Raw genomic sequence first — 15,385 nt, 5'->3', positions numbered from 1 at the left:
TAATAATAATAAAATAAATAAATAAAATTAATTAATTAATTTAAAAAAGACAACAATGGTGATAAATAAGCAAATACACAAGGAAGAATTTTCATTCATCAAACATTTTCCCAAACTTCAAAGTTCTGCGAGAAAATGAATCAACTTGCATACAGATTTTATGACGAAGGGGTCAAGTTTCGGTTTCCTAAGCCCTTCTCCTCACTTTGACCAGTTCGCTGAGAAATGGATTATCATCATGTTTTGGTCCCACATCCAGTTGGGCGGCTTTGAAGTTCAGTGTGGTGTGTGGTATGTGTTCGGAAGTCAATGTCCAGTCGGCCCAGGGTCGCCTGGCCTGTACACTGACTCACAACCATATACACTGACTCACAACCATATACACTGACTCACAACACTGACTCACAACCATATACACTGACTCACAACCATATACACTGACTCACAACCAACAGATAACGAAGTGACAATGAATGGCCCTGGAAACTATGTTTTCATGTAAGAAAAGTATACTTCTGTCACGAATGGCCGACCATGAATGACAGCCATACCTGCCCCATTAAACGTAATAATAATAATGGATACTTATATAGCACACTATCCAGAAATCTGCTCTAGGTGCTTTACAAAAACGCTTTGTTAACATAAAACATTACATCTATGTTACATACACACACCAAAATGTGACTACACACACACACACACACACACACACACTGCATACATACATTTTAACATACATGTGTATCTAACAGCTACCCTAACACATACGCACACATAGGCGGGCACAAACTTTCACAAACGCACGCACACACAATACACATTCATATACATGCATGTAGTTATGTACACATACATATGTATACACACATAGTCAAGCACAGCTAACGCAAATGCAAACGCAAACATGTGCCAACATCGCTAAACATTCAGGGGTCTCAGTAAATGATTACAAACGCAGACTGACCACCACTTCTCAAAGGACTGACAACAGCACAGACAGGTTTTTTGTGTATTTTTTTGTGAGTTAGGGGTTTTTTTGTGCGTGTGTGTATGTGTGTGTGTGTGTTGGGTTTTTTTGTTGTTGTTGTGGGTTTTGTGGGGGATAGGGAGGGGAGCGGGGGATGGGGGGGGGGGTTGAAAGATTCAATGCTTTCTATGACGGGGTGGGGTTTGGGGTTGTTTTTTTCTTTACACGGACAGGATGACCACTTTGCAAAGTTGCAACGCTTTTACAAACACTGTGCGTCCGAGTGATGCCATGATTGCTGGTGAGCAGAGCCAGCACTCAAACAACGCAGAGAGGCCACCTGCATGCAGCAGGGCATGGCAGTAGTTGAACATCCTGGGCTGGGTTGCGCGAGTCATCACTGCAGTGCTAAGTTTGCTCTGTGTTTTTATTATTCCCATGTCTGCGTCACTTCCATAGACTTGGGAACATTCTAACGAGCAACATTCAGCAAACCCAGTGCTGCTAAAATCGCAACAGAGCCAACGGCTGGCTTGCATGAACGATCAATTAGCAGCGCTGACTTTGTTTGCTTTGCATTCAGAACGTTCCTAAGATACGGAATTAAAAGCAGGCAAAGGAACATTCTTGACCAAGGCTAAGCAAAGTTAGCACCGCCAAGACAACTTATTATGCTCACCACTAAGGAACTAGCATAGACTTCAGACAATTCTTAACCCTAAGCAAACTTAGCGCTGCTGAGATTTTGCTCGTGCAACCCAAGACTTCAGTCACCCAAGCCAGTCAGTCAACTGACCGTAGCATAACTGCAGTGTCATCCACAATTCATCATACTCCAAACCCCATCAACCATGAAAATCCACATTTTCCTCAGAAAGCCAGTGTTCCCAGTTCTTCCCCAGTCAGCATTCTGAACTAGGTTGTGTTGTGAAACTTTCACATCAAATCCACTTCAGCTCCTTTTGCAGGACTTGATGAGAGTTTCTTTCCAGTCGAGTGCTGTTCACAAAATTATGACAAGAATGCACCAGCTTTCAAAGCACAGTCCATGGATCAAATGTTGAAACCATTATTAGCAGCCAAGAGCGTTTTCTTTTTTTTCGGTTTATTTCTTGGGGAGGAAGAAAAATTGAGGAACTGATTTCAGTGTTTAAAATGGAGCTTGTTATTTCTTGTGCTTGGCTTAAGTGTTTAAGCAGTTAGGTTTGTTTTACCATTTCATCTGTCTTGGTTTATGAAATTCATTCACTGAGGTTCAGCATTTGTCAAAAACAAAAACAAAAAAAAGAAAAGAAAAAAAAGGCTTCATGTAATATTTCCTCCTGTTCTTGACTAGTGTTAGCTTCTCAGTGTACAGATATCAATGTGTGTGAACTTACTGTTTGAATATATGGAGTATAAAAAAAAAAGATAAAAAAAAAGAAACATACACAAAAGCCCTTCAGTGCATGCAGTAAATAAACACATTGCACTCAGTGTTGTTATTTCTTGTGATGATTACTGGTCTGTATGCCTTTTATCGTGATTTGCTGTTTTCCATGTGCTGTGTAAAGTTGGTGTGTTGGGCCTGTGTATGGTTATGGCCTGCTTCCCTTTCTGCATGCTAAACTACCCTGTGGTCATCATGGCTGTTCTGGTTTGTCCAATAAACCACACACACAAACAGTGCCTTTCAGTGTGTGTGGGTGTGTGTGTGTGAACAACTAAATTCATATTAAAACACTTCCCAGTAGATATCTCATTTTCAAATTAATTTTGATATAAAAAAAAAATTACAAGTTGAAAATGTGAATTTTATCATTGTGAAAATCAAAATGAATTTTGATACAAACAGCCTCTTCTAACAAAAACAGAACAAACAAAAAATCTATATGGACAGTTAACACAATGAGAGAGATAACACTTGAGGAAAAAAATCACTTTTTAACAGCAAAAATAATTCCCACTGAACATAAATATATTTATGACACAATGTCCCACACTCATAGATAAATGGGTTTTTTAACTCTTGAGGTCCAAAAAGGCATGATAAAGCTACTGTGGCAAGAATACATGCTGCTCAACTTTAGTTCAGTGAGCAAAAAAACACTGGTTATATATATATATATATATATATATATATATATAATAATGACAAAAATAAATAAAGCAGAGCGGACGATATATATATGAAGTCCCATAACTCATTCAACTGAATTCCAGTCAGAACATGTATATATATATATTTCAGCAGTTTGCTGAAATGCAGATTTGTACAAGCAAAGGTGAGCAGCTCACAACACTGTGAAACAAACATATCCATGACTCCAGTCATATTTGTGTGTCGCGACTTTATGCTGGCATTTCTTCTGTGACCATCCAGTCACAGGAACTGCGAAAAACAAAAAAACAAAAACAAAAAATTCCACATTTGAGTTACTGTAAGTGTCTAAGATATGCATTTTAACTTAAATTGTGAGGTGTGCACCACACATAACATACATGCACATAAGCGTATGCCTGCACCGTGCACGAACACAGATCCACATATGCATGCCTATATTTACACGTGTACATGCACGCACACACACACACATTTACACATACACACACACACACACACACACACACACACACACACAGAGAGAACAGTAATCCATTACCATGTTACACAGCTTTAAAAAAAAAAAAAAAAAAAAAAAAAAAAAAAGGGGGGGGGGGATTTATGCAAGGGTGATGACAATCAGAAAACAGATCATTTTTCAAGCTTTTTTTTTTTTAATTCTAAGCTGTCAAAGCTGTGCAAATTTTCTGAGTTAATGAGAGAAATAATATGGATAAATGGTGATGAGACAGCTGATTCACACATGACAAAACCCACAGTGTCTTTCTTCTTTCCTAAGGTAATGACACATGGTGACAATGAATCCACAGTCCATGACACATTCTGTTGCTTATCATAGTCGGGCCGACCAATAGTTACAGGACTATAATCATCAGGACTGCTTTCCCAATTTAAAACAAGAAAACAACCACACAAAACAGCACAAAATTCTATCATGTCTGAAAATCAAATAAGCACTTGCAAAACAACTGTTCATGTCATTTTATCTTAACCATTAAGCCTGTTATGGCAAATAAGACTTGGCTGTGCTGAGGATGTCAGCCCTTCCACCTGATTTATCATCCACAAATTTTTGAAAAATGTAAAAAAAAATTTAAAAAATTACAGACCAAATAAAAGCTACACAAAAGTACTTAAAATGGCCATACAAGTGAAGTGTCCATTCCAGTATTTACAATATCACCACTAAATCATGGAGTGGAGTGATGGCCTAGAGGTAATGCGTCCGCCTAGGAAGCGAGAGAATCTGAGCACGCTGGTTCAACAGATTTCTCTGTGTGAAATTCCAGCTGCTCTCCCCAGGGAGAGTGCGTTGCTACACTACAGCGCCACCTTCTTTTTTTTTTTATTCCTGCGTGCAGTTTTATTTGTTTTTCCTATCGAAGTGGATTTTTCTACAGAATTTTGCCAGAAACAACCCTTTTGTTGCCGTGGGTTCTTTCATGTGCTCTAAGTGCATGCTGCATATGGGACCTCGGTTTATCGTCTCATCCGATGGACTAGCGTCCAGACCACCACTCAATGTCTAGTGGAGGGGGAGAAAATATCAGCAGCTCAGCTGCAATTCAAACCAGCATGCTCAGATTCTCTCGCTTCCTAGGCAGACGCATTACCTCTGGGCCATCATTCCACATGCACAGCAGCATGTCATGTTCTGACCTCAAAGGCAGGTACTCTCTCAGTGAGATACACAAGGACAAGGCACATTTTCAAAACACACCAGCATCAGTCTTACCACTGCTCTGGTTGCCAATATCTTCAACTTAAACTACATCCCCACACCCTCCTTACTCCAAAAAAAGAAACTTATCTTCAGAGTATACTATAGCCTTGGCTTTCTTTCTGAAAGTTTGATGGTACTGTACTGCTGTGTTCATGAGGGCACGGCTTCTGAAAATGCATGAATACAAGTACCCGACACTTTGAAAATGGAAAGAATATACAGCATGTTCACCGAGTGGGTCCCTGGGATGTTCAAAGAAATTTCAAGAACAAACTGAAAATCCTGCAGTCGGAGCTTCAATCAATGCTAAGATTGTCTGCTACAAAGGAGTGATGATTCCCTTTGACACTTCTTGGTCCGGAAACCATTATGACAAGAAGTTCAGTTCAGTTGTGTTCAGACAAATCCATATATGCTGCACCACATCTGCTAAGCAGATGCCTGACCAGCAGCATAATCCAATGTGCTTTGTCAGGCCTTGAGGGGAAATGAAATGAAGATAAGATACACAAATAAATGAACAGACAAGTAATTGAATTAATGAAGAGTGACAAGGAGCCTAAGGGAAGACAGCCTTTGCATGTGTGTGACAAACTTTCTGGGCACATTCCATGGATCATATGTTGGAACCAACATTATCAGGCACGGGTTTGTTCTGTGTGACAGACCCGGTTTGAATGTGCAGCATCAGAGTGACCCCGGAAGGTTGCTGGGTCTTCTTGGTTTCAGTTTCAGTTTCTCAAAGAGGCGTCACTGTGTTTGGACAAAGCCGCTACGCCACATCCTCTAGGCAGATACCTGACCAGCAGCATAACCCAACGTGCTTGGTCAGGCCTTGATTGCAAGCATATATATTTGTGTACCCAACAGAGTGGATTTCTTTTTTGCAGGATTTTGCCGGAGGATAACGCTTCTGTTGCTGTGGGTTCTCTTTCAGTGCACTAACAGCACGCTGCACACGGGACCTCAGTTTATCGTCTCATCTGATGACTTGAGGCTCAGTTTGATTTTTATTTAGTTAAACTTGGGATCTCCTTAGAAATATGGTAAGGGATTCCCTGGAGTCCCCCAAATTTTTAACTTATCAGAGGCCATGCAGTATAGTTCAAACACTGTCCCTGTCAGTAACAATGTGTTTCAACAACAACGCCTTCCAGAAGAACACTGTAACCTACAATGTTACATCAATATTGCTCAAATGAAATCAAGAGGGGCAAAGATTCACATGTGGTACCCACTCAATTGACCACATGAATTATGAAATAACAAACAAAAAAAACCCAAGACCTTATCTTCTTCTTTTGGTACCTAAAGTAAATGTTTTTCCTATTACCATAACATGATCATCTTACCAAGTTTGGTCCAAAACTACTTACTGGCTACCAAGAAAATTCTAACTTTGAAGTTACACACACACACACACACACACACACACACTCACAAACACACATACACACACACGCACACACACACACACCGACAAACCAAGACCAGATGATTACACAGACTCACTTCTTTTACACGTGGGTCACAGAATAACATCCTTGTTCTCTGCAATATCTCGTAAATGTTGATCAACGAAACAAAACGATGCCAGAGTGTGGAATAACTCAAGGTTAGAGAACCTCAAGGTAAACAACTGCAAATACAAATGTGCCACCAATCAATGCATACACTCCCCTTGGATATTTATTCACCCAAACTATAAATCAAGTTCAAGTAAAAAACAGAAAAATGTCTGACTTGTGTACTTAGTATACAGCGAAACATTTTGTTCATCGTCCAACAGCATGCAAAACGGGTATCAGTCAGTCATCTCTGAACACATGTTTTCAGGTCAAAGCAAACAAATGTGGATTTTTCTTCAGATCTTTGGTTTCAGCAAATTTTATTTGAAATCATCATGTGTGGAAGAAACAGGTGATATACACTATCAAAAGCTTTTCTGTGGAAAACTAATGTTATTCAGTTTTTTCAGTTTTCAGTTTCAAGAAGGTGACTAATCCATACATGCCACACCAAATCAGCTGTAAAAATATATACAATTGTCTATCTATTCATTAAGTCATTTTGTCACCATAATACCATATCCAAGATAGTTAAAATTAGGATGCAGGACAACAATGATGGCTACCTACAATCTTACCAGTTACCACTCTGCACAATATACAAATCACAAGAAAAACCATTATTATCTTGTTTTGGAAAACTATCAACTGCTTGGTTCCTTTCTTTAGTCAAAGCCTGTCAATAATAGGAATACACATATTGGTGGTTGGGGGTTTTATTTGCTTGTTTTGAGATTTTTTTTTTTTGAGGGGGGGTGGGTAGTGGTTGGTGGGGGGGAGAGGGTTTACACTGTCTACTTCTTTCTTGAATTAAAAACTTAACAGTACATGCAGTACACATTTTATTTTTGAGTGATCATTTAAAAACTTGTTTTCAGTCAGTAATAATAACAATAAATACACAAACTGGAATGAAAAATGACAAGGGTTTTCTGCACTCCCTAACATAACAACGGTAAAAAAAAGAATCGTTAAGTCATCGCCATTAATGCTCCTGTGTAACTTAACTCCACAAACTACACAGTAATAAAGTCAGCTCTTCCACCAAGCACACGCTCATTTGCAGGTGTCGCCGAGGAAAAGAAAATTTTCTACCTAAAATTACGTTTAAGTAACATACTTACCATGACCCACTAGTGCAGACTCCGGCAGGGGTCTGACATTCCTGTCCTGTGCAAACTACTATCCACCTATGCGGAGAAAACTAAAGTAGCTACGGCCGATAACCCCCTGGAAGTTGGTAACTTCCCCAAGGAAAATACAATTTTCCATTTGGGCCTAAAGAGCTAATACATACATACATACATCTGTTTGAAGAAGATGTGGATATGAGGGTGGGAGAACAGACCCAGCAAGCATTTGTTTCTGATAATTATGTAGCACCATTAATATCTACAGCATTTCAAAGCTTGAACTCTGAAAGATGCGTGCGTGCATGCGAGTAGGTAACATGCATATGTGCATGTATGTTTGTGTGTGTGCTTGTGAGTATGTGTGTGGACTGCATGCATGTATGCACTCACCTCTATGTATGCTACACACCCAGACAACAAACAATGTCTCTTGCTTTCAACAAACCAACACTGTGGCCACCCCCTCTTCTCTCTCCACACAAACAACACATCTATGTACTGTACACACCCACAACACAAACCATGCCTCTTTCTTTCAACTAATCCTGTCGCAAACCCCTCTCTCTCTCCACACAAACAACACATCTATATACCACACACACCCACAACACAAACCATACCTCTTTCTTTCAACTAATCCTGTCACAAACCCCTCTCTCTCTCCACACAAACAACACATCTATGTACTGTACACACCCACAACACAAACCATGCCTCTTTCTTTCAACTAATCCTGTCGCAAACCCCTCTCTCTCTCCACACAAACAACACATCTATGTACTGTACACACCCACAACACAAACCATGCCTCTTTCTTTCAACTAATCCTGTCGCAAACCCCTCTCTCTCTCCACACAAACAACACATCTATGTACTGTACACACCCACAACACAAACCATGCCTCTTTCTTTCAACTAATCCTGTCGCAAACCCCTCTCTCTCTCCACACAAACAACACATCTATGTACTGTACACACCCACAACACAAACCATGCCTCTTTCTTTCAACTAATCCTGTCGCAAACCCCTCTCTCTCTCCACACAAACAACACATCTATGTACTGTACACACCCACAACACAAACCATGCCTCTTTCTTTCAACTAATCCTGTCGCAAACCCCTCTCTCTCTCCACACAAACAACACATCTATGTACTGTACACACCCACAACACAAACCATGCCTCTTTCTTTCAACTAATCCTGTCGCAAACCCCTCTCTCTCTCCACACAAACAACACATCTATGTACTGTACACACCCACAACACAAACCATGCCTCTTTCTTTCAACTAATCCTGTCGCAAACCCCTCTCTCTCTCCACACAAACAACACATCTATGTACTGTACACACCCACAACACAAACCATGCCTCTTTCTTTCAACTAATCCTGTGGCAAACCCCTCTCTCTCTCCACACAAACAACACATCTATGTACTGTACACACCCACAACACAAACCATGCCTCTTTCTTTCAACTAATCCTGTCGCAAACCCCTCTCTCTCTCCACACAAACAACACATCTATGTACTGTACACACCCACAACACAAACCATGCCTCTTTCTTTCAACTAATCCTGTCGCAAACCCCTCTCTCTCTCCACACAAACAATACATCTATGTACTGTACACACCCACAACACAAACCATGCCTCTTTCTTTCAACTAATCCTGTCGCAAACCCCTCTCTCTCTCCACACAAACAACACATCTATGTACTGTACACACCCACAACACAAACCATGCCTCTTTCTTTCAACTAATCCTGTCGCAAACCCCTCTCTCTCTCCACACAAACAACACATCTATGTACTGTACACACCCACACCACAAACCATGCCTCTTTCTTTCAACTAATCCTGTCGCAAACCCCTCTCTCTCTCTCCACACAAACAACACATCTATGTACTGTACAAACCCACGCCACAAACCATGCCTCTTTCTTTCAACTAATCCGGTCACAAACCCCTCTCTCTCTCCACACAAACAACACATCTATGTACTGTACACACCCACAACACAAACCATACCTCTTTCTTTCAACTAATCCGGTCACAAACCCCTCTCTCTCTCCACACAAACAACACATCTATGTACTGTACACACCCACAACACAAACCATGCCTCTTTCTTTCAACTAATCCTGTCGCAAACCCCTCTCTCTCTCCACACAAACAACACATCTATGTACCACACACACCCACAACACAAACCATACCTCTTTCTTTCAACTAATCCTGTCGCAAACCCCTCTCTCTCTCCACACAAACAACACATCTATGTACTGTACACACCCACAACACAAACCATGCTTCTTTCTTTCAACTAATCCGGTCACAAACCCCTCTCTCTCTCCACACAAACAACACGTCTATGTACTGTACACACCCACAACACAAACCATGCCTCTTTCTTTCAACTAATCCTGTCGCAAACCCCTCTCTCTCTCCACACAAACAACACATCTATGAGTGGTACAAACCCACGACACAAAGCATGTCTCTTTAATATTTCAACTAATCTTCTTGCCAACCCTTCTCTATCTCTCCACAACGGACGCATCCCTTCACATGAAAAAATGAGGGGAGCCAAGGTCGCTGCATACAGTCTTCAGATGGAAGTTGTCAAGATCGCTTGCAGAGTCTCCATGTGACTCCCTAATGCGTTCAAGGTCGTTTGCAGTCTGTATGTGACTTCCAAAGGAGTCGAGGTCACTTCTATAGTCTATGCGACCTCCGAAAGAGGTCAAAGTCGCCATGAAGACAGTGCGTTCATACGCACTGACCTGAACTGTAAAAACTGGGAATTTCTTTAAACGAAAACAAATGAAAAAAAAAACAAAAAAAAACTAGAAGCTGTACGGCTGTGTAGAGGAGGGCCTGCAACGTACGGCTGGCCTTCATCACAGAGACCTGAGGTGTGTCCATCTCACCAAAAATGAGAAGATGAAGAAGAAGAAAGAAACCAAACAAAAAACAAACAAAACAAAAAAAGCACAAGAATAATTCAGGGGTTCTGCAGCATGTGGTAAACAAAAAAAATAATTAAATTTGTTTTTAAACACATACAAGAAGTCAGGGGTTGTGCAGTATGTGGTAAACAAAAACAAAAACAAAAAACCACATACACAAGAATAATTCAGGGGTTGTGCAGTGTGTGGTCGTCAGCCTGGGCGGCAGTCTGCAGGATCTCAGCAGACGCCTTGAGCAGACTCTCTGTTCCCTGCAGCACTGGGTCCCCAGCCGTCAGGTCCACCAGCTGGGTCGGGCACGTCACGAACGTCTGGGTCTGCTGCTGGCTGGGAGAGTCCGAGGCCACCACCACCTGCGTGACACGGGGAGATAACAACGTCGCGTCAAGTCTTGTTGCTCTCAAAGGTGCCGCTTCATTGCGTAATAGTGAAATAAAAGATCTACCACCACCTGCATGACACAGGGGAGATAACAACGTCGCGTCAAGTCTTGTTGCTCTCAAAGGTGCCGCCTCATTGCGTAATAGTGAAATAAAAGATCTACCACCACCTGCATGACACAGGGGAGATAACAACGTCACATCAAGTCTTGTTGCTCTCAAAGGTGCCGCCTCATTGCGTAATAGTGAAATAAAAGATCTACCACCACCTGCATGACACAGGGGAGATAACAACATCACGTCAAGTCTTGCTGTTGCTTCCAAAGGTACCACATTGTTGCGTGATGGCGAAATAAAATCAAGATCTACGACCACTAATGTATACGTGTTCATGTACCAATATAATATCAATAATGTCTTCTCTCTCTCTCTCTCTCTCTCTCTCTCTCTCTCTCTCTTCCTCTCTTTAGCGGTACTTTCTTTTTTTCCTTTCAGAATTCTTCCGAGGTTTAATATATATCTGATGTTTTTTCAATTCATAATGCTGCTGCTGTGTTATGTATTCACTGTGTGCAAATGTTTACCGAGCACACCATAAGCTTTGGCTTGTTGCTGCTCTATGCGTTTGCAATGTCTTTCCTTCTTTTTCAAAATAAAATCATGTTTAACCAAACAAAACAAAACAAACCCAAAAAAAACATGATAGTGGGATAAAATCACATAAAATCTTGTTCCTTCAAAAGCTCATACCTCCTGCATGACTCAACATGATGCTTAAAGTCCAGCTGACCGCATAATGGGAAAAAAATCAAGACCTGTCACCACCACAGTGAAATAAAATCACATCAAATCTTGTTGTTTCCAAAGCAACCATCACCTGCATGATAGTGAAACAGAATTACATCAAACGATTTCCTTATAGACCAGCGACAGCACCAAATTGTTTCAGGGCTCTGACCATTCAGCCACTGCATCCATCAACACATTCCGATCAAAAAACAAAAACAAAAATAACAAACAAATTTTTCAAAGCTGCAAGGTGGTCGTGTCCAAAGCTTCCACCATGTGTCTCAAAGTGAAATAAAATCACATGCACAGCCTGCACAACCAACATGATAATGAATGAAATAAGACCACATCCACTACCTACATTATAGTAAAATAAAATAATATCCACCACCTGCATGACAGTGAAACAAAAAGACATCAAACCTTGTTTCTTCAAAAGCAACCACCACCTGCACGTCATAAAAAAATTATTTTTTGAAAAAAATTTCTTTTTTAAAAAACACACAAGCTTCTCACCTGTGTGGCCATCACCTCCCCACCCTGCGACACGGCCATGACGGGCAGCCCCCCCGTCTCCATCATCCCTGCCCCCACGGCCCCAGCCCCCACCCCCACCCCGGCCATCTGCACAGAGGTGGCCTCGATGATGGTGATGGGCTGCAGGGTGCCAGCAGCCAGTCCCGCCTGCAGGGTGGCCGGGGTGAGGGAGGTGTGCAGGGTGGGCACCCCACCCTCGCTGCACTCCGTCAGGTGCACCACGTAGTGGTCGATCACCTGGCTGTCGTCCAGCTCACCTGGTAGTACCTGTTTGGGGGGAGGGGAGGGTGTGTGTGGGGGGATGGGGGGGGTATGGGTAGGGGGAGGGGAGGGGTTGAACCAAAAGGGTGATTAGTGTATTGCATCACATTGTATGGTATGGTATGGTATAGTACGGTATGGTACTGTATTATATAAAATTATAAAATCATAATGTATTGTAATATTTTGTACTGTACTGTAATGTATTGTATTCTATTGTATGGTATTCTGTTGTTTTCTTCTTTTGTCATGTCACAACAGCTGTCTCTGTGTGAAATTTGGGCTGCTCTCCTTCGGAGGAGCGCGTCACTACAGTGAAAGTGCCACCTTTTTTCTTCTCTTTTTTCCCCTATTTCTGCCTGCAGGTGTATCTGTTTTCCTATCAAAGATGATTTTTCTACAACCACTCGAGTGGTCGGCAAAGACACTGGACAACTCTGCTCTGCAGTTTCTTCCACACGCTCAGATTGCTTGTTCAATGGCCAACAGCCAAGCAGCTTAGCGTAACAGACAAAGAAGAAGAAAGTGAGGTTGACAAATCGACAATCATATAATGATAACACACAAAACACTCCCCTTCACAACACACCCCTTCTCAACACACACACCCACAACACAACACAATACAACATCAACACAACACACCACACATTGTTGTGGTGTGTCCATCGAGATCGATGATGACCATCGTTGTCATCCAGCTGGGGGATGGGGGGAGGGTGGTGGTGGGGTGGGGGGGAGGATGCTCATGAATCTATCTGTGAATGCGCAGATGGCTGAATAGTCCAATCTGCGCACGAAATGTTCGCTGACAGTTGGGGCAGACAAAGACAGGCATATCATTGTCAGGGAGCTTGTTTGCCCGTGACTTTCTGGCCTGCCTCTTCTGAACAGCTGCAGCAGTCCTGTTGGCCTCACACAACTTGGCGCCTTTGTGCACAGCAGCGTGCCATTTGTCACGGTCCACTGCAGATTCCTCCCAGGAGTCAGGGTTGATATCAAACGCTTTCAGAGAGACTTTCAGAGTATCTCTGAAGCGCTTCTTCTGACCTCCGTGTGATCTCTTCCCTCGTTGCAGCTCGCCATAGAAGAGCCTTTTGGGCAGCCGATGGTCAACACACCCCTATACAACAAACCCCAACACAACACAAACATGCCACACCCAGACACAACACAACACGACACATCACACCACACCCCCATACAACACAACACAACACAGCATCCCCATACAAAATCCCAAAACAATACAACACAACACAAAACACCTCCACACAAACCTAACACAACTCAACATAACACAACATAACACAACACAAACACACCACACACACCCACACAACACAACACACTGACCAAGCCTCACCTGAGTCACCAGCTGCTTCTCATGCAAGGTGGCCAACTGCTCCAGCTGCTCCTGCTCCGATGGGACCCCCCCTTCATCCTGCTCCTCCATCTCCACCCCCTCCTTCTCTGTGCTCATCTGATCTGTCCCCGAGCTCTCCCCACCAGCAGACTTGCCACCCCTTGACCGACCACTGCCTTTCATCTGACTGGCGATGGCGGCAGCGACTCGAGCGTTGCGGAGACGGATGCCACTGGACGAGCGCAGACCCGGGGTGCTCTGGTGGTGCTGGGGCTTCGCGCCCACCTGAGGAGGAAGGTGGCAGAATGGTAAAGACGCTTATCTGCAAGTGCAGTGTCCGCTAGAGTCTGGGTTTGGATCCAGATATCAATCACCCTGTCTCACAAGATGGACAGGAAAATCAAACAGAGCGTCTCTTGTCATTCACATGAAATGTTAAACCAAGGCCTGTGTGCAGCATGCACTTGGTACACTGTAAAAGAATCCATGGCAATTTTGGCACTGTCCTCTGGCAAAGTTCTGCAGATGAAACCCCCTCTGACAGTTAGGCTACACAAACATACGTGCACGCACTCAAGGCCTGACTAAGTGCATCCAGTTATGCAACTGGTCAGGCATCTGCCAGGCAGATGTGATGTAGTGAATAAGGGTTTGTCCAAACACAGTGAGGCCTCCTTGAGCAACTGAAACTGAAACTGAAACTGAAACTGCTCACCTCCGACGCTTCTTCCTGAAGCAGTTCCTCCTGCGCCATCATCAGCACCCGTTTCCGCGGTCGCCCGATCTTCCGACGACGACGACGTGGTCTGAAGAGCTGGGGCTCGGCGGCCCGGCCTGGTTGGCACTTGTGTTCGTTGTACAGCTTAGCACGGAAGAACCCCCGACCGCATTTTTCACACTGAAATCACGATAAGACACATTTATCTTTATCTCTCTTTTTTGGTTGCTTGTGTGTGAAACTGTAAAAATTGATCATCCTGTAGAACCTGAAAACCAAAAAAACCAAAAAAAACCCCACCTGGAAATGAAAAAAGCAGGCACAAATACAGTCACAATCATGCACAAATACATAAACAAATGTCTCTGACGTTGACCATATGGTCAATCGTTCATCACAGGATTTAAAAATAAAAAAAATAGCCTGAACATAATATAACTATACTTCACACACACACACACACACACACACACACACACACACAGATATCTAGATGTATAAACCATCTTGAGCCTTGTAAAAAAAAATTTTTTTTAAGTAACAATGACTCTGTTGTTATTGTTTTTTTTAGGTGGGGGGCAGTGGGTGGGCAGTAGGGAGTGAAAAAGGGCAGACTGACTGACCTTGAAGCGGTAATCTGACTTGTGTCCACGTTCGTGCTCCATCATGTGGGGTCTGCGGCTGAAGCCTTTGCCACACACGGAGCACTTGAAAGGCTTGATGCCGCTGTGAGTGATGATGTGTGACTTCAGCTTGTCCGGGCGGTTGAACTCTTTGGGACAACCTGCACACAAACACCACGCACAGTGCACACAAGTGTCACATATGTTTAACTTTTTTTTTCTTTTTTTTTTTCCCCCGGA

At 42.7% G+C, this 15,385-nt stretch overlaps 1 protein-coding gene across 2 annotated transcripts in view; it reads right to left on the bottom strand.

Annotated features, from left to right (window-relative positions):
• Positions 1-3,671: 3,671 nt before the first annotated feature.
• LOC143300466 (uncharacterized) overlaps positions 3,672-15,385 on the bottom strand; it is a 28,933-nt gene continuing 17,219 nt past the window's right edge. For both annotated transcript variants that reach the window (XM_076614169.1, XM_076614170.1), the window contains exons 13-17: positions 15,146-15,306; positions 14,520-14,702; positions 13,805-14,089; positions 12,157-12,444; positions 3,672-10,824 (exon numbers count right to left, since the gene is read on the bottom strand). In XM_076614169.1, the coding sequence (XP_076470284.1) occupies positions 10,639-10,824; positions 12,157-12,444; positions 13,805-14,089; positions 14,520-14,702; positions 15,146-15,306 (1,103 nt within the window). In that variant the 3' untranslated portion in view covers positions 3,672-10,638. The remainder of the gene's footprint in view (positions 10,825-12,156; positions 12,445-13,804; positions 14,090-14,519; positions 14,703-15,145; positions 15,307-15,385) is intronic.

This window comes from Babylonia areolata, chromosome 26, assembly GCF_041734735.1.
Source record: "Babylonia areolata isolate BAREFJ2019XMU chromosome 26, ASM4173473v1, whole genome shotgun sequence".
NCBI classification, from domain to species: Eukaryota; Metazoa; Mollusca; class Gastropoda; order Neogastropoda; family Buccinidae; genus Babylonia; species Babylonia areolata.
This window is presented reverse-complemented; position numbering and strand designations above follow the sequence as displayed.